The sequence below is a fragment of the Carcharodon carcharias genome, chromosome 12 (genome assembly GCF_017639515.1).
Source record: "Carcharodon carcharias isolate sCarCar2 chromosome 12, sCarCar2.pri, whole genome shotgun sequence".
NCBI lineage: Eukaryota > Metazoa > Chordata > Chondrichthyes > Lamniformes > Lamnidae > Carcharodon > Carcharodon carcharias.
Window position 1 is genome coordinate 76,749,771 of NC_054478.1, and position 27,034 is coordinate 76,776,804.

The window sequence follows — 27,034 nt, forward strand, 5'->3', positions numbered from 1 at the left end:
GTTCATGTTTTTGTTTCTGTGGTTTGTAAGTTTATAGCTGTGATGATATGCCATGAATGGGATCTGTTTGTTTGGATTGTAGTACAGAAGAATGTGAATATTGTGGATTCACGGCTGGAGTGGACTGTTCATGAAGTCAGGAAAGCTGGTTCTAAGGAAAGGTGTCCCAAATACAGTGACTCTGGATGGCCCTCACTACTAGCAGAAGGCTCTCCTCAGAAGCCTCAGCTGCTGGTGCTAGTCACCTTCTCCCTCATCACTTTCTGTCACTTTCCTTTTATATATGGTCTATAAAAGTCCTCTTTCCAAAGGAAAACTTTGGAGCATGCAGCTCTACACTACAATTCTGAATGATTGTTTAGGTCCCTATTACAGTACCCCACCAACTGAGACACCAGAAGCATGCTTTTAATATTCAAATAATGTGTTCAATTAAATCCTCGTAGCAAAATAGATCTCATTATATCTTGGCTTTGCTGGAATGCTGGAGAATCACACAGTTGCCATTAGTCATAGCTAATGGGCCTATATCACCTGGAAACTGGCTACATATTTGTTTTCGATCTTTAAATAGTGTTGGCCTTAATATAATGAGTCAAAAGAAAGCAAGCATTTACATGCATGATGTGGTATGGGTGGTCACATAGCAGCTGCATGTTGAGGGAGTGATACATTTTCCTGTGATGTAAAGCATTTAATTGGTAAAAGGAACATGGATTCAATTTCAGGCCCCTTGCACTTTTGAGGATCTTGTCACTAAAGGATCCCATAGCTTTTTCATTCTGATGCCAGGCATCCATAGGAAATCTGACAGTTATTTTTTGTGAGAAAGGGAGGTCCAGTCATCTACTATGCTCCAGATACTGTGAGATTTTTCTCCCCAATCATTCTAGATCCTTGCATTCCCATTCCTAACACCCATGCTCCCAGTGACCATTACCCCCTTCTTCTAGTCCCAGAACTACTTCCTGGTGTCTCCATATTAAGATCCATTCTAAGTACTTCCACACCCAGCGACTTCTTCCCAATGCACATACATCTGCCACATTCACCTCAATGCTTCCATACTCCAAACTACCTTCTTCCAATTCCATACTACTCCCAGAATGCCTATACTTTGAAGGATATCCTGCAACTACTTCCAGTTCCAAGCAGCCATTTCCCAATTACCCCGAGACCTTTATGTTCCTCCATTTTTCACATTTCCCACTACTTGCTCTCACTGTCCCAGACTGTTGAACCACCCTTGCAGTACTACCAAACCCACCTTCCTATGTATTCTAGACTTTAAGGAGCAAAGACATTTTTTGAACAGCAGCCAGAAGGCCCAGAGCTGGTGGCAGTTACTGCTGCTGTAAGCCTTTCAGTTTCCTCTACCACTTCTGGGCACAAGTTCTTTCTGCCCTTCCTCTTGAACCAAGAAGCTCAGAAGAATATGGGCTCCATTTTCTCTATCCAGGCAGTATTGTAAAATGTTAGAGGGAATCTTCAACACTCTCCTTCAACTTGCTTCAACTCAGACTGGGGATTACTGTAAAGATTTCTAAGGCATATGAGATTGCTAAAAAAAAAATCATATAGATTTATACTTAAAAACTTATATTTACATTTAAAAAGATTTGTACTACTAGCTGCTGAATGCTTAAATATTTAGATCTCCACAGTCATACGCATTAAGGGTGATGTACCCCACCTTTAAATTCACTGTCAAGGTGCAGGAAGTAATTTCTGGTACTTGTGTATATAACCATCAGATAGTCAATTCCACTACAGCAAATATTTCCAAAGTTCTGCAGTGCTGTAACTAGATCACATTTGTTACCAAGGCAACCTCTTCTGAAACTACGCTGCAAACCTGTAAGAGATGATTTTCCAGAACATTCTGTTTAGTACTGGCAGTCTTTACAGAAGCACCATCCAATGGTGATATTGACATTTTAATAAGAAAAAAAAAGTACCTGCAAACAGCATATGACCCAGGCTAATGCATAGCTCAATTCTGCATTTTTAACCGTAATTGAAACTAAAATTACAAACTCAAATTGAGGGACCATAGCAATACATCTTCTACATAATTTAAACCTTCATGGTTGTAAAGAGAAATCTGCTACTAATGGTCACCAAAATTTCAGAGGATAGAAATCCTAATCTGTGCTCACCAGGCCAGCCCCACTGAAATGAATGGGTAGACAATCATAAGCTTGTAAGCACAGAGGCAGAATTTCTACCCTTCATATTTTCTGCAGCTGTGGCTCGGTAAGCTACATTTGTTTCACTTATCTGACTTTTCATTTGTTACATTTTTGGGTTCTGGCACTCCCTTTTCCAAGGACAACTGTTAGTTTTAGTTTAACTCATTTAAATAACTGCTAACTCAGACAATCAGGTGTTTGTAACATGTCAAGCTAGCAATTAAAGACTTCATCCAAGGTTACTGTACCTTAGCTTTCCACATCAACCAAAACTTGAAAATGTCCACATGGCGGCCGCACTGTATCGCTTTATCTCCTGTATCATAGGAAACGTCGTACTGCTTATCTTGCTGGAACAAGTACCCTGCACACATCTGATTGCAGCCCTGGAGGATACCCTATGAACAAAGTATAATTCACTTTACTCCACATTGCCATAACAAAAAATAATCTTCCAAAAGATTTTGCACTTAGGAATGTTTTTCAAGATACATATCAGTTTTTTTTTCTCTAAGCTAGGAAGAGAAAAAGAAGAAAGTTAAAAATCAATGGAAGGCAAACCATCAAACAGGCAAAACATTGAATGCCCTCAGATTATTAAGGCACAAAAGATAAAATACCTAGAACAATCAGGATCAATTTCATAATATACCCACTGTTGTTTCTTTTCATTAATTGTAATTCCCAACATTTAATTTGTTCACCTTTATCTCTTCTCCCTCTCCCATTTCCATTATTGAACACAGCCTCCCAGAGGCTAACTATTCAGAGAAAGTGTGGAAGCAAAAAAAGGTCAGGTTTTTTCTACCAATCGAGAACCTCCTTGTGAACTAGAGACACTTCTGTTTTAATACTGTTTTCCTACAGCAAAGCAGTTAACAAATAAAAGTGTTAGGCAAGCTGAAATGAATCTAGAAAGGAGGATTATAGAAAAAAGTCAAAAGAATTGGAAATGTATAGAAGCTTGCTTACTTTAAGAATCAAAGGTCAGTTAGGGAACAAATAAGACTGCTAAAGGATGCGGGAAAATTATAAATAACAAGGACATGCAGGCAGACAAATTGAATAGATACAGCCAAGATTGTATCTTCCCTTACGCAGAAGATAAGAATAAAACTCGGCTAGGTTGCTTGCAAGTCTCAAGGGAAAAGGTATTAGCTAAATTAACAGAGCTCAAGGTAGAGAAGACAACAGCTTTAGATTTAATTTTTCCTGGGGTAGTGAAAGAAAGGCAGAAGTGTGTGATACTTTGGTAAACATTTTTAATAGCCAATAGGCATTCAATAAGGTGCAACACAAGATAAGAGCTTATGGTGTTGAATGGCCTACTCCTGTTCCTACTTCTTACATTCTAATGAAGGATTAAAGCCAAATCTTAAAAACTGTAGACCAGTGGGGATGAAATTGGTCTTAAGGAGGTAAAGCAAAACAATAGTGCATCAGTCCTCTTGTTTTGCAGCTGCCTGATATTTCTGAACTCCTGTGACTTCAGAGACAGGGTAGTTGCAATCAGTTATGACTAGGAACCTGCTTTAAGTTGGTTAAGTGTTTTAAAGGGGGAATGGCTTCTTAGAGTGTTGGAAGTACTTTAAGCACTTCCATTCATGCTCAGAGCACAGTTTTTGTTATTGTGGAGGCAGAGGGGGGTTGAAGGGAGGTGGCTTAGAACGGTGAGGGGACAGTAGGGTTGAAGTTTTATTCATGGGACATGGGCACCACTGGCTAGGCCAGCATTTATTGCCCATTCCTAATTGCCCCTTGTTCAGGCAGCAGTTAAGCATCAACCACATTGCTGTGGGTCTGGACTCACATGTAGTCCAGGCCAGTTAAGGACAGCAGATTTCCTTCCCTAAAGGGCAGATGGGTTTTTACATCAATTAACAATGGTTTCATGGCCATCATTAGACTTATAATTCCAGATTTTTATTGAATTCAATTTCCATCATCTGCCATGGCAGGATTCAAACCTTGGCCCCCAGAGCATTACCCTGGGTCTCTGGATTACTAGTCCATCTTGGGGTGGCTGTGCTAACAATAGGGTCCAGCTGAAAAGGTTTGGTAGCAGAGAGTGGGCAAATGGAATCACAGTGTAAGTAGCAAGAAAAATGAGGCTGGTTTTAAGTAAAGCCTCAAGTGGAGACACCATGCCTTACAAGGAGGACTCAAAAGGAGATAAATATAGAACCCATAGTTTAAAGGTAACCAGTCGACATCACAGGCAAGTATGATATAAACAGCATAATAGAAATAAATTGCTTCTTTAGGGGGATGCAATAAAGCCTTTACTTTGCATAATATACTGCAGCAGATTTCCTGTGGCATTGATTCTAGTTCATTGGATGAAACATTGTTTTGTAACAGTAAAGATGTTATCGACAAGTGTAATAGGGTAAGTGTTTCAGGAAGAAATGTGTGGTACAGTATTTACAGGAAATGCTTGCAATCTGCAAATGTTTTAATGTACAATAGTGCAGTGATTATGTTACCGGACTAATAATCCACGAAAGCGAGTGTAAATCTTCCAGCATTTTGAGAATTTGAATTCAATTTATAAAAATAATAATTTGGTATCAGGAACAGTGACCATGAAGCAGTCTGGCTGGCCTAAAAAAAAACAACTGGCTCATTAATGCCCTTTAAGAAAAAGAAATTGGTCTCGCCTACATGTGACTCCAGTTACACACCAACATGGCTGATTCCTAACTGTTGTATCACACTGCTACATTCAATGGGTCAAGAAAAAGACCCATCACCTTCTCAAGACAAATATCGATGGTCCATAATATATTTTTTAAAGCTATCAAACCTCTGGTGGCATTGCTATTAATCAGAAAATAAACTGAAGCATGACATTCAAAGCGTGACACCTGAAGTGTGATGACTGAAGTAAAATAATTATGACACTTACAGGAGCTGTGCACTAAATATAACTGCCTGGATTTTCTGCTCAGTGGTTACGCTACCTGGAGTATGGTGGAGTTCTGAATTCATCTGGTATTTCGGAATTGAAGCAATGTGACATATTCCTGTCAATTGCATGTAATTAGAATACACCCGCCTGCTCTCTGGTGTAATTCCAGCCAAGAATCTAAGCTAAGATCTTCAATATATTACAGGTAGAATTTTGGCAAATGATTTTAATTTCCCTTGTTTAACTGCAATATATTATACATTATGGTATGTATCACGCCTACCCTTAACTTTTCTTTTTTTTATTTTTCTGATAGTTGAAAACAAGCACTATAGTTAGCTACAGATAATTATTCGAAAATTTTTAAAATTCTAAAACTGCTTCTATTTTTAGCAGTGCTGCTACAACACTTATCACCACATTTTCAAAAAAAATTGTTATCTTCAACCCACTTCCTGTCTTACAGCTTCCTGTGTTGAAATGCAGTCATGAGAGTCACTATCTTGGATGCTTCAAGGCATGTGCAGAAAGGTTTTCTTCTTGGGGCAGAATTTTCCATCTGGCAGGGGGGGGGCGGAGCGAGAGCAGGAGCGGGTACGGGAGGGCATGGACCCAATCGCCACCTGCGATTGGGTGGGTGCCGCCATTTTATGCGGGTGGGCTAATTAAGGCCCGCCCAGCATATTTCCCAACTCCCGAGGATAGCGGGAGTGGGCAGGCGGTGGCGGGTGTGCACAAACCACCAGGTCCAATGGCGACCCGACAGTCTGTTTAAGAGAAGGCCTGGCAGCCTTTTGTAGGCTGCCCACAATGGCCAGTGCTAGACCGCAGCAGAGGGGTTCGGGTGAGCAGGCCAGGCTGGAGGGTAGGCCAGCGGGGGGGGGGCCAGTGCGCCCCTGATTTTTCTGATGACTGCTTTGCTGCCCTCCTCAAGGAGGTGGCAGCACGGCGGGAGGTGTTGGTCCCCCAGGATGGGAGGAGGAGGCACCCCCACATGACAAAACGTGCTTGGGAGGGGGTGGCAGAGGTGGTGAGATCCTGCAACGTGGTGCGGCGCACCTGGATCCAGTGTCGCAAGCGCTTCAATGATTAGTTGCGCTCTGGCAGGGTGATTACCATGTTGGTATTGGGCATTTAACCAAGGAGGTAACCTTACCCTCTGCACTCCCCCCACACCCACAAGTCTCAGTATTGTCATTGGATTGAATCATTGACGGCATTTGTCCTTTGCTGGGTGGGCAAGAAGATGGTGCCCATGCTGAGGTCAGCCTGAGTGGGTCATGAGGAGATGAGGTTTCCTCCACAGCATGTGTTGATCTGAGTCCCCACATGACTGGTTTGGGGGCAACCTGGAGGAGCTGCACCTAGGCGCAGACTCAGAACTCCAGGGCATGTCCTAGTCAGGGTGATGAGATGGTGGAAGGGGAGCTTCAAGGTGACGTGGCAATGAACTATCTGCTGCCCTCTACACTGCATGTGCTTGCGCCTCCTTGCTATGGGAGGAAATACTGTGTGGTTCCTAATGTGATGTATGCAGCATGTGTCTAAGGGGGGGCAGAATGGGGGTGGGGAGCAGGCCTAGCATCCTTGTCTGAGAAATTAGCTGCAGCAGGGTGAGGAGGCACTGCAGACCTGATATGTCCCACTATGGTTGGGGGTGGGCCGTGCATGAACAGAGTCCATGTGCAATTTGCCCTAATCAATGCTCTTCTCTCTTTTTCAGGAGAAGAATGTGCAGAATGCAGCAGAGCATGTGAGGACCGGAGGCAGCCAGGTACAGTTCTCCATATTAAGCTGCTTCGAGCAGGAGGGCCTTGAACTGGAGAGACACTATGCACCCGGTCCACTGGTGTCGGTGAGGCTGGGGTGCCATGGCCGGGTATTTAAGGTCAACAGTGAGGTCAGCATTGTCCTCCCAACAGCCATAGCACTGATGATTGTTAAATTAGTTATTGTTGCAACATTGCTGGACCATTGTTTATGGAAGGTTGAGCGCATAATGATCCAGGGGACAGGGATGAACTTCATCATTGTCTGCATGCTAAATGATCCACTGTCCTTGTTCTTCCTTTCAGCATCATCACAACATGGCCGGGAGGAGGAGCAGCATTGGCCCCCTCTCACACCTGAGGGGCCTGAAGTCTCACCAGTGTCACACCATTTCTGCCAGGCAGGCACCAACACCGATACTAGCACCTCGGTGGGAATTAGAACAACAGCTAGTGCCCCAGGGCACAGTGGTGATGGCACTTCACACTCGCTGGAGGAGCTGGCAGAGACAGACAGTGCCCATGGCGCCAACAGTGGGAGGACTGCAGGGGATCAGGCAAATGCTCAGTCGGTGCCTGATGAAATGCCTCTGGAGTCGTCCGTGATGCAGCAGGTGCAGGAAGTGTTGCCGGGTGTGCAAGAGCATCTGGGTGTGATACATGAGTCTATGCTTGGCATGGTGTCCGTGGTGGAGGAGTTTACGCGGATGCTCGCTGAAGCAATGAGCCACATATCCGAGTGCCAAGCATCCTCCATGTAATGAGTGATTTGTTGGACATTCAGCTTTATTTACAAGGCCCTTAGTTACTGCTGCTGACCTGGCAGATTTTGCACTGAGGTGTCAAATATCGTCGTGGCAGCCCAGATTTGTCCTGGTGATCCATCTCTGTGGTGCTAGCTGAAAGTTTGTTGGATTAAAGCCTCCCGGATGTTCATGCCTCCTTGGTGTAATCCTGGGTCAGCATCTACCCCCTCAGCATTTCCCTGTGCCTGCTCATCCTCAGACTCACTGCTGGACTCATCATGTGCAGCCGCAGCCACTGCATTGGCGTCTTCATCGTCCACTGCATCCCCCTTTCCAGCACAAGATTGTGGAGAGTGCAGCATGCAACCCTTATCACCAAGACGTGATCTGGTGCCCCCTGAGCGGTCCAGGCATCGGATGTGCATCTTGAGTAGACCGATGGTTCTCTCCACCACAGCCCTTGTGGTGCCGTGGCTCCTATTGTACCACTGCTCAGCCTCTGTTCTTGGATGATGGAGAGGCATCATGAGCCACCTTCGGAGGGGATAGCTCTTGTCACCCAGCAGCCATCCATCCAGCTGGGCTGGAGTGCTGAAAAGCCCTGACATCTGGGAGTGTCTGAGGATGTAGGTGTCATGGGAGCTGCCTGGGTACCTTGCACAGGCTTATAGAATCAGCATCCTGTGATCACACACTATCTGCACGTTCATGGAGTGAAAGCCCTTCCCGTTGACGAAGGCAACGGGCCCACCTGCTGGTGCCTTGATGGCCACATGTGTACAGTCTATTGTACCCTGGACACAGGGGAAGCCAGCAATCACCGCAAAGTCTCTGGCTCGCTGTGTCTGGCTTGCCTGGTCGCAACAGAAGTGGATGAAGGTCAATGCCTGTCTGAACAGAGCATCTGTAACCTGCTTGACACCAGTGTGGGCAGCTAATTGGGAGACACGGCAAAGATCACCCATCAAGCCCTGGAAGGAGCCAGAGGCATAGAAGTGGAGGGTAACTGTGACCTTCAGAGCCACTGGCATGGGGTGTCCATCCACACAGTTCGGGGAGATCTCAGGGCCAACCATCTGACAGATATAGTTGACTGATTTCCTTGACAGTCCAAGCCTCCTTCGGCACTGCACCTCAGTCATATTGAGGTAACTGCTTCGCCACTTGTATACCCTGGCAGCAGGGTAGTGACGTCTTCTGCAGCCCCTTCCACCTTGGACAACCTCTTGGCCCTGCACCCCTTGTGCCTGTGCCTGTACTCCCAAAGGTGGCTCCCCTGGAGGCTGAAAGTGCACTCCAGGCCACCTCCCCCTTCTAGCCCTCCCTTCCTCCTCAGAGGAGCTGTCTCCAGTGGACAGTTCAGCTCCCATTCCCATGCTAAAGGAAGGCTTCCTGAAACCTGCAGGCCTGGAAAAGATTCCTCACTGCAGAGTGCTAACATGAAGGTTAAGAGTCCAGAAAAAGCAGCTGGGATGTATTTTAAAGTACTGCAGATCACACAGGCAAGGTTGAAAAACTTTCAACAATAAATACTTCACAGAGCAGATTCACAACCCCACTGAGCCCCCTTATCCTGCCCGTGGATGAGGTTAATACAAATGTCTCCTACCCACCTGCCCGTTGCCCCGTGCGCTGACCTGAAGATCACATGGGTGCCGAAAAATTGGCGTCAACTGAACACTAAAGGGCCTTAAGTGGCCCGTTAATTAATGGTGGGCACATGTCGTACTTCATTGTGCGCCTGCCCAGCGAAATATCATGATGGCGCGCAGTGACATCAGGACGCTCGCCCGACGTCACTGTGCGTCATTCTACGCATGGACGTGCAGGGCCTGCCCCCCACACATCAAATGGAAATTTCTTCCCTTGGAAACAATGGCACATGACTTTAGTGGGCCAGAGGGTTCTCACACCAGTCCCATCCCTGACCCTAGCCAACTCCCCAGGGTCAGAACCATTTGAATACATTTGACAGACTCCACTATGGCTGAATGGTTTGACACAAGGGTGGGGAGAATATTGGGTGTGGCTAGCAGAGTCAGCTAAAGCATCAAAAATTAAAAATACTTACCTTTTATTTCAAAACTTGCACATTAATTAGCACAGTCACTGATTCCGCATTAGACAAATTGGCTAATGAAACCTTAAATCCTCTTGTGGCTCATAACAACCTTAGAACAGCATGAATGCACAGCATTCCGAGTTCCCTGCATTATTAAGGTGCAAATGATAGGGAATAATGCATTCTCATAATTTGCACCTAAGAATTAAATGGCCACAAGTATTTGCATGGATGTATTATCAGTTCCAGTGGGAAATCAAAGAGTGGTATCTGATGGCAGGTAAATGGTGAAAGGGCTCACTGCCTGATTTTCCTCTCCACTCAAGATATGCTGAGGAGGAAATTCAGCCCTCTGAGTTGTTCATTCCTTTGCATGAAGACTTATCATTTCACAGCCAGCCATTTCAGCATTATCCAAAATATATTTTCTACTCTTTTCAGCATTTTTACTAGCTCGAATAGTCAGTTCTCATTCCCAGTGGTAAGACTGCTGGCCATGGCTTGATACTTTCAATTTAGACCCTAATTAGGTTTTAACAGCCTTAATAACTCAACAAATTAAAGTTAGTCTGCCAATTTCAACAGAATTGTCCAAATTTATTATCACCTGAGGCAGAATTTTCACCCCAGTGGGTAGGCGGGCATACAAATTCATGCCACCAGCCGGGCTTGCCAATTTGCCATTTTCCCGGAGGTGGGATCGGGAGCAGAAGGACTACCTCCTACTGCATCAGGAGCAGGCCTGTGCTCCAGTCAGTCTCTGAGACCCTCCATGCTTGTCAGGTTAAGCTGCGGCCACAGGCCACCCTGTAAAGGGGTTCCGCCTCTACAATGGTGGCCCAGATGCTGTGGCCATTTTTAATTCAAAATTTTTTGAAGTTGGTAAAAGGGTGCCTTCATACGGAGGTGCCCTCTCTCTCCCTTGCCTGTAATGACTCTCCGATTGAAATCCTACCTGCCATCCTTAATTAGAAGGCAAGACCGCCTTCTGGCCACCAATTGACCAATTCACAGGAAATCACTGCCAGGTGACTATTCCCCACACAGTAAGGACCCTGCATCGGGTTGTTGTCCTTAAACCCAATATCCTGCCCTCGGATTTTGTCCCAACATTAAAAAACATGAGAAGATCAAAAGGTTCACAAGAGATCTGACAAATCTGGGCATTGGTGCCTTGAAACTAGGCCAGCACTACAATACCTGGCTCAAAGTCCATGAAGTTACTTGCTTATCCCTTTCATTTCAGACATACAAATAACTACTTTGCATTGAACCAAGGTTTTGATTTCTGCTATGATGCAACTTTAAATTTTGATCCAAACACAATCGTCTGGCTTTTGCAATTGATGGCTTCGTGACAGCCGTCCACAAACATTTCATGGGCTTTGGGTGGCAACTGACTGTCATTAGTGACTATCCAGCGTGGCGCCCTCTAAAGGGCATCTGTGGCATGTGCAAGAAAGCAACAGTGAGATTCTTCAAATCAACTTGAAGAGTACTCGCTGAAAGGCACAGGGGAACTTTAACTTTAAAAAATGGCAGGTTTTCTTCAGATGGGAGATTAAAGTTTTAAGTATCCGCGTCCCAACCCCAACCCACCTCCAACCTGCCCACTTCTGCTGCAAATGGAGGCAGGACAGGAAATGGGGTGACAGGCGGTCAATCTTATACCAGGAGGGAAGTTGTCAACTTAAATATTATAATGAGGCTGCATGCCTAATTTTTATGCACCCATTTAAATTTAACCCTAGACAGCCAGTTTTCCTGAGCCTTGGGAAATCCAGCAACTGCAGGAAGGCAAGGAGTGTTGGATCCAAGGGGTAAGTGCCAAACTGCACGATCAGGCACATCTGACACTACCAATCTTCAAACTCCCTCTGATGACCCCATCACCACCCCTCCCCCAAGGCCTTTGCTCCACCCTCTGAGGCCTTCAATCCCTCCTCTGTGACCTCAAATTACACCTTTCTGCATGACTTACCCGCTAATTCCCCACCCCTGAGGCCTTTGTCCCTTGCCCCATTGAAGCCTGTGACCACACCTCCTCTGAGGCCTCTGGCCTTCCTCCTTCCTCTCCCAGGATCATCCCCCTGGGAATTGACGCCTTCACCATCCACACTCCACACCCTAGGATTATCTACTCCCCTTCCCCCTCCCTGATCTGACTCACACCCATTAATGCTGTGAGTTTACCTGCTACTGCAGCCTATTCTCCATCTTCCCTTGCCCAATTGAAAGCCAATAAGCCCGTCAATCGGGTTGACTTGCAGGCAGGGAACATATCAGTGATGCCACAAACATGCTGTGGAGTTAAAACTGTGCAGCATGTGGGAAAACCTTGATTTCTGAATTTCATGCAAGCTATTGGCCCCACCTCACCCCATCATTCTCAATTTGTCTAAAGTTAAAATGCAACCCCTGCAGGAACTAAATCAGAAGTGTAAATTGGATTTATATCATGTATTATATTGAAATAAAGTAGGAACGAAAGATGGGATTAAGAGAGTTATAAAAGAGATGGAAAAAGTTTTTAACAATGATTTTAAATGTTATTTTATTTCAGATCCCCAACAATAAATAAATCCTGAAGGAATGTAATTCCAGACTTATATGATTAAATTTTCAGTGTCAGCGAGGTTGTTTGGCAGTAATTCTGATTGATCATGCTGTTAAAAATTTATTTATTCTTGAATGCAACAGCCCTAACTTTTTCTGATGTTTAGTGGGTAACCAATGGGTAGTACAGAAACTTTATCTCCTTACATTGTTTCCAATGTCAGGCCTACAAGCAAAGTGATATTGGATGCATGGAGTATAGTAAATAAGATTGAGGAGTTACAGGCATAGATTGCAATATTGATGTTGTGGCAAGAACAGAGACCTGGCTCAAGGAAGGGCAGACTGGGTGTTAAACATTCCTGGGTACAAGGTGTTCAGGAGAAATAGGAAAGGAGGAGGGGTGGCGGTATTGTTTAAGGAGAGCATTGCAGTGCTAGAGGAACAGCATGTCCCAGAGGGTTCAAGGACAGAATCAATTTAGCTAGAGCGAAGGAACAAAAAGTGTGCAATTACATTGCTCGGTGTAGTCTATAATCCGCCAACTAGTGGGAAGGATGTAAGGAACAAATCTGTAGGGAAATTACAGAGAGATGCAAACATAATAGAGTAGTTATAATGGGGACTTTAATTACCCGAATGTAGACTGGGACAGTGGGAGTGTAATGGGTGGAGAGGGGCAAATGTTCCTATATTGTGTTCAGGACAATTTTCTACAGCAGTATGTCCAATCCAACAAGAAAATACGCACTGTTTGAACTGATTCTTGGAAATGAGGTGTGCCAAGTAGATCAAGTGTCAGTGGGGAAACATTTAGGAGACAGTGATCATTGTATTGTACGTTTTAGGATGATGATAGAAAAGGATGATGGGCAATCCAGAGTAAGAATAATTAACTGGACAAGAGCCAAGGTCAATGGGGCAAGAACGGAGCTAGGCCAGATAGACAGGAATGAAAGATTGGCAGGAAAAACTGCAGCTCAACAATGGGCTACCTTCAAAAAAGAAACGGTTTGGGCATAGTCAAGGTATATTCCATCGAAAGGTAGGGCAAACAAATCCAGAGCTCCCTGGATGAAAAAGGAGATTGAAATTAAGATAAAGGAGAAAAAGTGCGTTTATGACGGATGTCAGGTAGAGAATACACTTGAGAACCAAGAGAAATACAGAAAATTCAGAGGGGAGGTGAAAAAACATATTAGAGAAACCAAGAGGGATTATGAGAAAAGACTGGCAGCCAACATAAGGGGAATCCCAAAGTCTTCTATAGGCATGTAAATAGTAAAAGGGTGGTAAAAGGAGGAGTAGAGTCAATTAGGGACCTAAAAGGGAATTTACACATGGATGAAGGGGCTATGGCTGAGGTATTAAATCAATACTTACATCTGTCTTAACCAAAGAGGTAGATGCTACCTAGGCCATGGTGACAGACAAGGAAACTCTGTCATTAGAAGGTTTCAAAATTGACAAGGAGAAAGTGTTGAATAGACTGTGGGTACTTAAAGTTGACAAGGCACTGGGACCAGATGAGATGCATCCAAGGATATTGAAGGAAGTGAGAGTAGAAATTACAGGGGCACTGACCTTAATCTTTCAGTTTTCCCTAGACTCAGGGGTGGTGCCAGAGGATTGGAGAATTACAAATATTATGCCCTTGTTCAAAAATATTGTAAGGATAAGCCCAGCAATTACAGACCAGTCAGTTTAACTTCAGTGGTGGGCAAGATTCTAGAAACAATTATTCAGGAAAGAATTAGTAGTCACATAGAAAAATATGGGTTGATAGGGAAGAGCCAGTATGGATTTCTAAAGGGGAAGTCACGTTGAACTAACTTGCTGGAGTTTTTTGAAGAGGTAACAGAAAAGGTCGATGAGAGTAATACTGTTGATGTGGTGTACATGGACTTTGAAAAGGCATTTGACACAGTGCCACATGACAGACTTGTAAGAAGAGTTATTGCTCATGGAATAACAGGGACAGTAGCAACATTGATACAAAATTGGCTGAGTAATAGGAAACGAAGGATAATGGTCAATGGATATTTTTCGGGCTGAAGGAATGTTTGTAGTGGAGTTCCCCAGGGGTTGGCATTGGGACCCTTGCTTTTCCTGATGTATATTAATGATCTAGATCTTGGTATGCAGGGGACAATTTCAAAGTTTGCAGATGATACGAAGCTTGGGACTGTTGTGAACTGAGAGAAGGAAGGTGTGAAACTTCAAGAGGACATAGACAAGATTATGGGGTGGGGAAATAGGTGACAGATGAAGTTCAATGTGGAGAAGTGTGAGATGATACATTTTGGTAGGAAGAACATGGGCAGACAATATAACATAAGGGGTGAAATTTTGAAGGGGGTGCAGGAGCAGAAAGACTTGGGTGTATTATTTGCATAGAACATTGAAGGTGTCAGGGCAGATGGAGAGAGCAGTTAATAAAGCATATCGTATCCTGGGCTTTATTTATAGGGGCATAGAGTATTAGAGCAGGGAGGTTATGCTGAATTTATATAAAACACTCATTAGACTTCAGCTGGAATATTATGTACAGTTCTGGGTGCCACATTATAGGAAGGATGTGAATATATTGGAGAGAGTGCAGAAGAGGTTTACAGAATGGTTCCAGGTGTGAGAAACTTCAGCTATGAGGATAAATTGGAGAGGTTGGGACTGTTCTCCTTCAAGTCACATGATGTGGGAACCAGGGCACTTATACTAGTAGGGTTAATATTAAAATGTTGCATAAGCATGATGGGATACTTGACCAAAGTGACTATGGGGATATTGGCTTAGTAGGTAGCAATTACTGCCTTTATAGTCTATATGAACAGTCTACTCATTGTTATACAGAAGCAGGAGATAATGGGTAACCGGAGGCCATATCCAAGGCTGAGGGTTGAGATATGGAATAGTATGGTTAGTTAAGAAATTAATGAGAAACATTGTAATGAAAAGTAAGAAGAAAAGGCCAATAAATATGTGCTGTAAGCCTTGTGGCTTTGAGAGAGGTTCCTTGAGCTGGCTGATGTTCTCTCTCTCCCTCGCAAGTGCTTGAAATAAATCTTTGCTTGCTTGAATCTCACAGACTCGAGAGTGGATATTTTTACCACAGCACACATAGGGATGTATGAGGAAAAGTGGCCAAGAGCTATGTCCAAAAATTAGGTTGTAAGAGTGCCTTAAAGGAGGAGAGAGAGGTAGAGATTAGGAGGGGTTTAGGGAGGAGATTTCAGAGCCTAGAACATATGCAGCTGAAAGCACAACCACCAATGATGGAGTAATTAAAATCAGGAATGCACACAAGGCCTGAATTAGACAAATGTAGTGATCTCGGAGGGTTGGACCAGGTTACAGAGATAGGGAGGAGTGAGGCTATGGAAGGATTTGAAAATAAGGAATAGAGTTTTAAAATCGACACATTGCCAAATCAGGAGTCAATGTAGGTCAGCAAGTGCAGGGATCATGAGTGAATAGGACTTGGTATGAGTAAAGACGTGGACAGCAGAGTTTTGGATGACCTCAAGTTTACAGAGGGTGCAAGATGGGAGATCGGCCAGGGCAGTATTGAAGTAACAATATAGAAAAATTTATATAGAGTCTTGCACAACCCCAGGAAGTCCCAAAACACCCTACAGTCATTTTTTAAAGCGTAGTCACTGTTGTGGTGTTAAAACTTGGCAGCCAATTTACACACAGCAAGCTCCCACAAACAGCAAAGTGATATTGTTCTTTTTTTTGGATATTCATTGAAAAAAAAATTGACCAGGATACCATGGATAACACCCTTGCTGTTTGAAATAGTGCCATGAGATCTTTTTGACCCACCTGAGAGGGGACATATAGCCTTGGTTTAATGTCTCAACCCAACAACAGAGCTTCCAACAAAGCAATGCTGTCTCAGTATTATAATTGAGTGTCAGCTTTGTTTTTGTTAAATGCTCAAGTCATGGAGTATGACTTGAACCATATCCTTCTGATTCAGAGAGATGAGTTCTACCAACTGAGCCATGGTTGACACACATCAAAATAGCTAACTCTTGAGATTCCAAAGTCACAAACAAAGATTTCAGCAGCAGATAATCTGAGGCAGGGGTGGGACAGGTGATATAGCAAAAGTGGAAGTAGACAGTCTTGATGATGGAGTGTAAATGGGATCGGAGGCTCGACACAGTGCCAGATAGGATGCCAAGTTTGCAAACAGTCTGGTTCAGCCTGATAGAGTGATGGTGCTGGGAACAAAGTTGGTGGTGGGGAGCAAAGACAATGGTCTTCCAAATACTTAAATGGAGGAAATTTCTATTCATCCCATTCTGGATGTCAGATTAGCAGCATGACAAATCAAAGAGGAGTGGAGAGCTTGAGATATATGGTTATAAGGTTGAACTCCATATATTATCAGTGCACATATGGAACAATAAATTATATGGAATGAAATGAGACTCTTGTGTAAGTTGCGTAAACCTGGAGTTTGACAGGTCACGGTCATGTTTGCCAGAGTAAACAAATGCCAAAACCAGCTTCAGCTTGTGGAAAATCTGCCATGTTTTGCAATCAAAGCAATGGTGAGCTCAGCAGTGTTCACCATTATTAAAGAGGAAATTGAATAGCAACTTCTGCAGACTGCACGTGCACAGTCAAACATTAAAAGCAGCTGCTGTACAGGTTGCCTTTATCTTGCAGAAACTGCACTGTACCATTATCTCGCCAAGAGACTCAGCACTAAAACACATGGAACGGCATGAAGTTGCTCTAATTATATGACGTGTACTCACTAAACATGCTAGAGAAAGTTAGGGCTTATTCAGTCATGTGAAAGTAAATTTTTAATGTGTGGTAAGTTTTAAGTACTGCCAAACAGCCTTTTTGGAACTGATAATTAACTCTTTTAGTTTTGGAGTCTTATTTCTTCAGAATTTAATTATTATTGGAAATGTAAAAAAATAAATAAATTACATTTGTTTTTACTTTTTCTTTCTGCCTCTTCTATCTTTCTCCCATAATCCACTTTTTCTTTCCTTCTCTTCATTTCAATTTTAATACCTGATTTGACGTTGAATTAAATATTATAACTGGTACTTCCTGGTTCAGATTCTGCGCTGCTCATTAAGGATTCTTCAATCTGATTGGCTAAGGAGATTCACAGTTGCTTGCCCTGTCACACAGCTCCCAGAGGGCACAGTGCCATTTTAGTTTTTTTAATTTACCATAAGTATCAGTGCAAAACCCCATGAAAATCTGTGAGCAAGTGTCAGTGTAAAGAACAACTCATGACATTTGTTCACCAGTGAGAGCAAAATCTGGCCCATTGTTTCAAATTTTACAGTCAAGGCAAATAATTGTAAGATTTAAAAGCAATCTTGTGAATTTTTTTTTTTTGCCAAGCAGTTCCCCCACCATTTTAGATATTGTCTCCAATGCAGAATGTACTTGCAAAAAAGTGGAAGAAAAAAGAAGTCTGACACTTATGGCCAGAAGAAAAATCATGTACAAGATCAGGCACTGAGAGAAATGCACAATGACACAAATTAAACTGCTAATGGGTTTGCACAGCACCTCACACATCTCATTGAAGGTAACCTTTCTTTTCCTCTGTGTAAATCCAAATCTTTCTGAAAAAAATACTTAAATTACATTAGGAAAAATCTATAATACAGAAGTGGTCAGAATTTGTTTTATTAGTCACGTACAATTAATTATAAAACAATTTTCTTTCTTATATTTGAAACAAAAAGCAAGAAGTCAATAAATTGAGTATTTATTAGACTAGACATCTCAGTCTGGTGCTCCCTGAATCTATAGGACAAATGCAATTATTGAGTAACTTCTAGTTGACAGGCCCTGACTGAAACTATGGACTATGTAGTGCATTCTATCTGGTGCATTCTTCTGTGGATACTTATTGAGTACATAGACATTCTGGATCATTAAAATTGGCCACTCAGTTTTCTATGTAGAATGCAGATTGGTAACTTCAAGCCTTCTGCACAGATTTTTAATATCTTCTGCCATAATCATTAGGCAGAAACACTGTCTAAAAAGAATTACTCTTCTGGATCTCCCATCCTAGCAATTAAAACAACTGAACCAAGTGCCTACACTGAATCCTAGCTACCTTACTCTGTGTAATTGCTTTTTGACAAATGTTTGAGGAAGGCACTGAAAGGTAGTGGCAGAAGAGCTGTCTGTTTTAAGTCTGTGCCAGTTCAGCAAGCAAGCAAGGTAGGTCAGATTGAAACTTTGCTGCATCAAGTGAACTTCTATTTTTATGGTTTACGTTTGGAGAGAAAGTGAAATAATTCTTTATTATTTTATGTAACAAGGAGAATAGTTAAGATATATCATCTGTATTTTTAATTTGTTACCTGTTCATTTATGTATTTTACTTAAATAAAGCCGTCTACTGGTTTAAGAGTCAGATTCCTGGTCTGCTTGGTATGTTTTCAGTCCAGTATTCAAAAAGAAGACAAACACATTCTGATGCAAAACAAAAACAGAATTACCTGGAAAAACTCAGCAGGTCTGGCAGCATCGGCGGAGAAGAAAAGAGTTGATGTTTCGAGTCCTCATGACCCTTCAACAGAACTGATTTTTCTTTACAAGGAGAGGGGTGAAATATAAGCTGGTTTAAGGTGGGGGGTGGGGGGTGGGGAGAGAAGTGGAGGGGGGTGTTGTTGTAGGGACAAGCAAGCAGCGATAGGAGCAGATCATCAAAAGATGTCACAGACAAAAGAACAAAAGAACATAGAGGTGTTGAAGTTGGTGATATTATCTAAATGAATGTGCTAATTAAGAATGGATGGTAGGGCACTCAAGGTATAGCTCTAGTGGGGGTGGGGGGGCATAAAAGATTTAAAAATAATGAAAATAGGTGGGAAAAGAAAAATCTATATAAATTATTGGAAAAAAACAAAAGGAAGGGGGAAGAAACAGAAAGTGGGTGGGGATGGAGGATGGAGCTCAAGACCTAAAGTTGTTGAATTCAGTATTCAGTCCGGAAGGCTGTAAAGTGCCTAGATGGAAGCTGAGATGCTGTTCCTCCAGTTTGCGTTGGGCTTCACTGGAGGAACAGCACCTCATCTTCCGACTAGGCACTTTACAGCCTTCCGGACTGAATATTGAATTCCACAACTTTAGGTCTTGAGCTCCCTCCTCCATCCCCACCCACTTTCTGTTTCTTCCCCCTTCCTTTTATTTTTTTCCAATAATTTATATAGATTTTTCTTTTCCCACCTATTTCCATTATTTTTAAATCTTTTATGCCCCCACCCCCACTAGAGCTATACCTTGAGTGCCCTACCATCCATTCTTAATTAGCACATTCATTTAGATAATATCACCAACTTCAACACCTCTATGTTCTTTTGTTCTTTTGTCTGTGACATCTTTTGATGATCTGCTCCTATCACTGCTTGCTTGTCCCTACAACAACACCCCCCTCCATTTCTCTCCCCACCCCCCACCCTCCACCTTAAACCAGCTTATATTTCACCCCTCTCCTTGTAAAGAAAAATCAGTTCTGTTGAAGGGTCATGAGGACTCGAAACGTCAACTCTTTTCTTCTCTGCTGATGCTGCCAGACCTGCTGAGTTTTTCCAGGTAATTCTGTTTTTGTTTTGGATTTCCAGCATCCGCAGTTTTTTGTTTTTATTTTTACATTCTGATGCATGATACTTTTCAGGATCTGGTGCACAGGGGAAAGGTTTATTGTTACGATCTATAGGTTTCACATACCTAGTTATTAAGGAGAAAAAGTTACACTACCAATCCTAGGAGAAGATCCACTTAAGGGATTGGCCAGTGACTATGAACCCAAGAAATTATTCAATGTATAAGTCCCAAAGGCACACAGCAGAACTATAGGCTTTGGTATTGGATTATTGAATCTCTGCACAGCAGATCATCTAAATTGTAATCTCTTATCTCAAGGCATGTCACTAGGTAACAGTCAAATCCTGGTTGGAACTCTTGATAAGGAAACAATTGGTGCTGTTAGCTCCACTCAACAGATGTGGCGAGCAGCAAAATACTGCATGACCACAAGCTGAATTTTACAGGGTGCTGTGGTCCCTGACCCCCTGCTAAAACCTCAGAGGGGAGGCTGCCCACAATTCCAGCTGCTGCCCAGCAGCAAATTAACTTTAGGGGCAGGGGTGATTGCTTTAAGGCATGACTTCTGCTCCATTCTCAGGAGGAAATCCCACCTTAGAGAGCTGCTGGCCAATCGGATGGCCAGTAGCTCTGTGGTCCCAGCAGTGCCAGGCAGGATTGGTGGTCACTGGTGGGACTACAGGCAGTCCCACTACATCAGGTAAATTCAATGTTCCGGGGCTGGGTCAAGGGGGTGCGAAGAGATGCCGGACCACGTTCAAGAGGTCATGGGAGAAGGTTAAAGGGGGATGAGCTTGGGGGTGATTACACCCAACGGGCCCAGGAGGCCCACAAAAAGAGGACCCCTGCCTTTCCTGACACCAGCTAAAGCTGCCAGACTTCCTGGATGGTGTAGGCTTCCTCTGTAAAGTGCTGGCAGTGGGGGACGGGGGGGCTGAGGCCCTTAATGGCCATTAATTGGCAAATGAAAGACATCATTAGGGCCCAAGGGCAGGCAGGCTGCCTGATGCCTCCTCTGCCCCCTGTACAGGTTGGTGGGGGGGGTTGTGTGTGAAGGGAGGAGGGGGTGGTGGTAGGGGGCGGCAAGGCCACCCGCTGGAGTTTATGCCCCGGCCTTCAAATCTGCTGGTGGGGGAGCATAAAATCCAGTCCCACATTTCTAACATTGTCTTGGCTATACACCGTTTTCCATCAAACTGTGGTTCTACTGGTTTGAGGAGCAACTCCCAGAACCCCATCTTGAAAGCACCCAATACTACGTTCTAAATATATATCCACATTCCTAGACTCTGCATAATGGCATTCATCAGTCATCATCTCAAGCCTCATAGTTTCCTCATGAGTTATCTGATGGACAATCTGCCTTTAGAATGGTGAAAGGACCCTAGTAAGACATCTTGCAATGGGCCAAATTATGTTCTGTATATTCATATCTAATACTACATACCAAGCTCACTCATCACCAACTGCTTATTCCAAGTTCCTGTATAAGAGGTGTAAGCAAAAGGATTTGTTTACCATGAAGCCATCTCTCCCTTCTCGGTGCTTTTCAACAGATATCAATATCAGCTGGATCTCTATGTACCTTCAACTGCTTCACTTTAAAGCCACTGAATCCACCTCACTGTTTGATCCTGGATCAAAACATGTGGGAGAAAGAAATCCTTCCATTTTAAAGTTTAAACCATGATGAAAGCACATTGTATATGCCACAAACTCAATTTGAATTGGGACTTGGCTGTCATTAAAGGCAGATGAAAAAGACCAGAGTACCCAGAATCAGAGATATACGTTGCACATGACTGATTAAGAGGTCAAAAATGAAAGATAAGGGAAACAAAGATGAGAGGCATAGAATAGTCAGCAGTAGAAAGACAACTGAAGCAAAAACCTTACTCATTATTTTTCCTGGTTGTCTAGTGTTGAATTTTTTTTTATTCATTCATGGAATGTGGCTATTGCTGGTTAGGCCAGCATTTATTGTCCAACTCTAATTGCCCTTGGGAAGGAGGTGCTGAGCTGCCTTCTTGAACTGCTGCAGTCCTTGCAGTGTAGGTACACTTTCAGTGCTCTTAGACAGGGAGTTCCAGGATTTTGACCCAGCGACAGTGAAGGAACGGAGATATATTTCCAAGTCAAGATGGTGAGTCGCTTGGAGGGGAACTTCCAGGTAGTGGTGGTGTTCCCGTGTATCTGCGGCCCTGTCCTTCTAGATGGTAGTGGTCATGGGTTTGGAAGGTGCTGTCTAAGGAGGCTTGGTGAGTTCCTGCAGTGCATCTTGCAGATGGTACATACTGCTGCCACTGTGCATCGGTGGTGGAGGGAGTGAATGTTTGTGGATGGGGTGCCAATCAAGCAGGCTGCTTTGTCCTGGATGGTGTCAAACTTCTTGAGTGTTGTTGGAGCTGCACTCATCCAGGCAAGTGGAAAGTATTCTATCACATTCTTGACTTGTGCCTTGTAGATGGTGGGCAGGCTTTGGGGAGTCAGGAGGTGACTTACTCGCTGCAGGATTCCGAGCCTCTGACCTGCTCTTGTAGCCAGAGTATTTACAGGCTAGTCCAGTTCAGTTTCTGGTCAATGGTAACTCCCAGGATGTTAATGTTTCCTGTGTAGAGGTACAATCACTACAACCTCTATGCCATTTGACCACTGAGAATTATATGCATAGGCAAAAAGTAATAGAAAATAGTACATAGGCAAGAATATATTAAAATCATTAATAGATATTATTCAGTGTTCATCAGGTGAGTGATACCCTTTCTGAGAAATAGAACACTCAGCATCCAATGAGTGCACCAAACACCAACTGGCTGGGTATAGTATTTGCCTGATGAAGGGTAAAACTTGCTCCATCCCAACATTGAAACAACATCCTTAGGATATTTCAAATTACTATTGTGTTCCTGGTGTTTTGTGCTGTGAAACTATTCTCAAACTCATTTCCCTGAGGATATAATTAGCCGAAGAGGCCTCCGTCAATCTGGTCTGGATTCAGATCCAAATTCCAAAGCAAAACTATGCTTACCAACTTCATCAACCAATCTACTAATTATTAATTCAGGTAACTATGTAAAGCTTTCTGAGCATTTGGCTGAGGATTTTGAGCTCATAGATAAAACTCAACTTAAAACCCTGAAAATTGGTGGGAAACTCGTAAATCTGAGAACAAAAACTTACCCAGAGTGAAATTTGTGATTCTTGCACTCAGGTAGTTTACCATATAACAACCATGCCCATGTCATGAAACTATAATAATTCACATAAGTCAATTATGCTTTATTGCAAAAGTAGGTTAATAGTGGGGTTTGGATAGTGTGTGTGTGTGTATGTGTTAATTGAATTGGAAACAGCTGATCTGGAGTCTGATTTATAAAAATAAGCTAGGTTTGAAATGCTAAATACATGAACATGGCTGAAGTTTTAGAATGTGAGGTGAGGAGAATTTGCAATTTTAGATAAATCAGGGTAGTTTGAATTTCAAAGAGATTTTAGAACATTATATCTAGCCAGAGAAGCTAGACCAAGCAGTGTGTTTATTTTTTTCAAAGGTTACTGATAATACGAGCGCCATGAAAATATTTATATTATGAGAAAAGTATAGTTCCAAAGACATACGAGAACAGTGGAATTTGCATTACAAGAAGACATTACAAGATCTATCATAAGTGTGAAAAGCCTCCAGTATTTGTGCATTAAGCAGCTGTCTACAGAAACCAAAGCTGGGAAAAGCCATTTTGAAATCTGCTGTCCAAGGTATCGTGTTAACTGGCTGGAATCTATTTAAAATCTATTTTTTTCTTTATGTTGCATTAATTATGTGTTACTGGAAGCTGGAATAATTAGGAGTTTTAGGATTTATTATAGTAGTGATTTGTAGACCTATGTATGTGCTTGAAGTCTTTTCTTTTGTTAATAAATATTTTATTTAATTTTCTACAAAAAATCTCTAAAGTCTTGGTGGGCTTGTTATTACTGAATTCAGGGCACGCATCTCAAAATAACTACAAATTGCGTTGTGACCTCATGATCAAGTTTCCCCCGTGGATTTGATCTGCCTGGCACATACCATCATAACATCCATAACACCCATCGGTAAAAGGATATTGAGTAAACCCAGTGGAGAATTTCCTCTGTGGCACAAAACTCCATGCAAATTAAAGCAGTGCTCCCCTTCAGGCCACAGGAATTGAATTCTAAAATGTTATGCAAAAAATCTTCTCATAAGGGCTCCAATGAGCAGTTTTGGACAGGTATAGAAATAAAAGGAGCATATTGTTCATTGTACACGTTCCCCGTTACATCATTTTGGAATGAACGCACAAAGGTCCTTTTAAAGAAACTTTTAACGAAATGAAAATGACAGAACATTGTAATTCATAACATTTGACAGAATAGTTCATCATGTTTGTTTTAGAACTGAATACATGTGTAGAATTATGTTATAATAAAAGCTAAATTAACCTTACCGTTTTGTGGCAGCTGTAGCCAGAGAAGCTAACAATAACTAATTTGTGTATTTAATTCAAATAGATACCTTTTCTCGGACAAGAATAGCTGAACACTGCAACAAAACTCCCATCATCTTGTGGGGATTCCAAGTAACTGAGTTGGCCCTGGAAGAAAAATCAGTCTGTAATTACACAACATATGCTTAAGGTATTATTAAAAATGTTGAATATTATTTGCTGTCTGCTTTGATTGGTCCATAAGAACATGATGGTATTAATGGCTATGTCCTTAGTAGAGATCAGTCATACAGTATAACCTGATTTGAAAACAGCCATGTTTGAAATGGGCCCTCTCACCAATACATGATCAAAAACTTTTTTTTTCTTTTTAAATGAAGTGTAACCAAAATAATTATTAGCATTTTATTAATTTATCAGAAGAACCAACTATTGGCTTTTAATTCAATAAATTGTAGCTCACAGAATCATAGAAAGTTTAGATACAGAATAAGGCCATTCAGCCCATTTGTTCCATGCCAGTAATTGATCGATTTCCTTGTTTTATTTGAAGTCGATATGGAAATGATAAACATAGAGAGAAATGCAGAGAAGGTAAGAGAAAAACAAAGGAGACTGAAAGAGTTACAGCATGAGAGGAAAGCAGATAGCTATTTACAGGAACATTTTATTTTTCTTATTTCCCATCTGTCCTGCCAAAAGGCTTGCCAATTCTCCATGACTCTCCTGGAGTCTCCAGGAATTAAAGATTACTCCCCTGGACACTGCTGCAAACAAGCCAGGAAAAAAAACTGAAAGGGCATTAAAGAAAGTTGTGAACTTTTCATTTTCTGTGAACATTTATCAGTTATAAAGCCATTGGAGACGGGTTAAAGGGACGTTTTACAAGGTGAGGCAATTGGAGGTGGGCGGTCTTGATGAAAACTCCATGAATACGTCCATCAAGAGTTGGCAGCCATAAATGCCACAATAGGTTAATCAGTATATATTCTTAGAAAGCACAGCAATTACCTTTCAATACCATTCAGTTTATGACGATGCTTTCTGGACATCAGGAGTCCACCTCCCCATGCAGCCTACAAATAAGTGAAAATAGGATAACTAGTATAGTTTTGCAGAAATGCAAACATGAGAATTTGAAAGTTAAAATTTAAAAATAAGACTTACATCGACATGGAGCCAGAGATTATACTTAGCACATATATCGGCAATTTCTTCAATGGGATCAAATGCACCATACACTGTATTTCCTGCAGTTGCATTAACATAAATTGGAATATATCCCTGTAAAAATAATCAAGTTTATTTTGTTTATCTTATGTGCCAAATTGAACAAAATGTTAAAGTATGCATCACAGACTTCTGTAATGAAAAGTTGGAAAATAGAAATGGAGTTAGCAACAACAAAAAGACGTTCTCTTGTAACCTAAGTGAGGGAAGAGGGATGGCTCACTGGAATTAAACCTAGGCACCTACCTTTTGTTTAGCTTCAATAATTTTTGCTTCCAAATCAGATGGCATTATTTTCCCTCTGTAATCATTTTAGAAACAAAATATGTATAAAAATCATAGTTTTTATAGCTGGAAAATCAGCAGATAATAACATTATAATTTTCCAATCAAGTAGTGCTCTTAACATATGTATACTTGAAGTCAACTCAATGGCAATATACTGAATTATACCTTTCATCACATTTTAATAAAATCACATTGTCTGTTCCAAATCCAAGTGCAGCCCCAGCCTTCTTTATTGAATAATGGCTCTGCAATAAACAAATAAATTCAAAATCATTTATTTTAGAAAACATGCATAAGCATAATGAAAGAAATAATAAAAGAATAAATTTGAAGAATCACACAACTTACATTCTCTGATGTGAATAGGATCAGTTTAGGAGCTGCAGTCATCCCTTTGACTTTTACATCTGGGAAATACTTGTAGCGGGCAGCCATTATACTGTACATATTTGATATAGCCCCTCCTAAAAAAAAGACAAATTAAGTAAGAGCATTTAAAATTACCTTTCCAAACATTTATTAATGGTGCTGCTCAATAATTTCATTTTAGTATATGTTATGATATTCAAGTTTTCCTGAATTTAGGGTGGATAGTAGTGAATTAGTTTGAAATGTAATCCCGTTTAAATAACTTAATTTCAATAGAGCAATTAATGTGCCATGCATTCAACAATGCTCTATCTTCACGATGGACTACAACGATTTCTGCACATGTCTGGCTAAAAGGGTCACAGAACAAGGATCTGTTTTAATTAACGGCATGTATGGCTTTAAAAGGGAAATAGGCATGAAACATAACTGTAGGACCATTTTCAAATTTTTTGAAACTCATTGGCTATGTTTTCTGAGGGTGTCCAAGAGTTCCAGGAAACCACCATGACCACAATACTTTGTGCTGATGTTGGACGTGCCTCAGTGATGATGTACGGAAAACAACATTCAAACTTCCACAAAAGAACAAATATTGCATTAAACTGAGCTTCTATCATTCAACATTGAAAACCCAGGCCATATTTATTAGTTTTATATAGGAAGAGCATTTTAAAATAAATGTGAGAAATTCCATTCAATGAAAGTGTGGAATCCTAAGCTTTGACCTACAGAATGTTGTTTAGGTTGATAAATTTAGAGTACCTGTTTATTTTTAGCCCAAGATCCCAAGTATCTTTCTCAATTAAAAATCTGTATTGAATTGCATTAAAG

At 41.9% G+C, this 27,034-nt stretch overlaps 1 protein-coding gene across 1 annotated transcript in view; it reads right to left on the reverse strand.

Moving 5' to 3' along the window:
* The window catches only part of LOC121285191 (glutamate decarboxylase 1), a 67,883-nt gene that overhangs the window by 24,832 nt on the left and 16,017 nt on the right, over positions 1-27,034 (reverse strand). The window contains exons 7-13 of the mRNA XM_041201455.1: positions 26,180-26,295; positions 25,997-26,076; positions 25,790-25,844; positions 25,481-25,597; positions 25,325-25,389; positions 24,382-24,460; positions 2,441-2,590 (exon numbers count right to left, since the gene is read on the reverse strand). Of these exons, the coding sequence (XP_041057389.1) occupies positions 2,441-2,590; positions 24,382-24,460; positions 25,325-25,389; positions 25,481-25,597; positions 25,790-25,844; positions 25,997-26,076; positions 26,180-26,295 (662 nt within the window). The remainder of the gene's footprint in view (positions 1-2,440; positions 2,591-24,381; positions 24,461-25,324; positions 25,390-25,480; positions 25,598-25,789; positions 25,845-25,996; positions 26,077-26,179; positions 26,296-27,034) is intronic.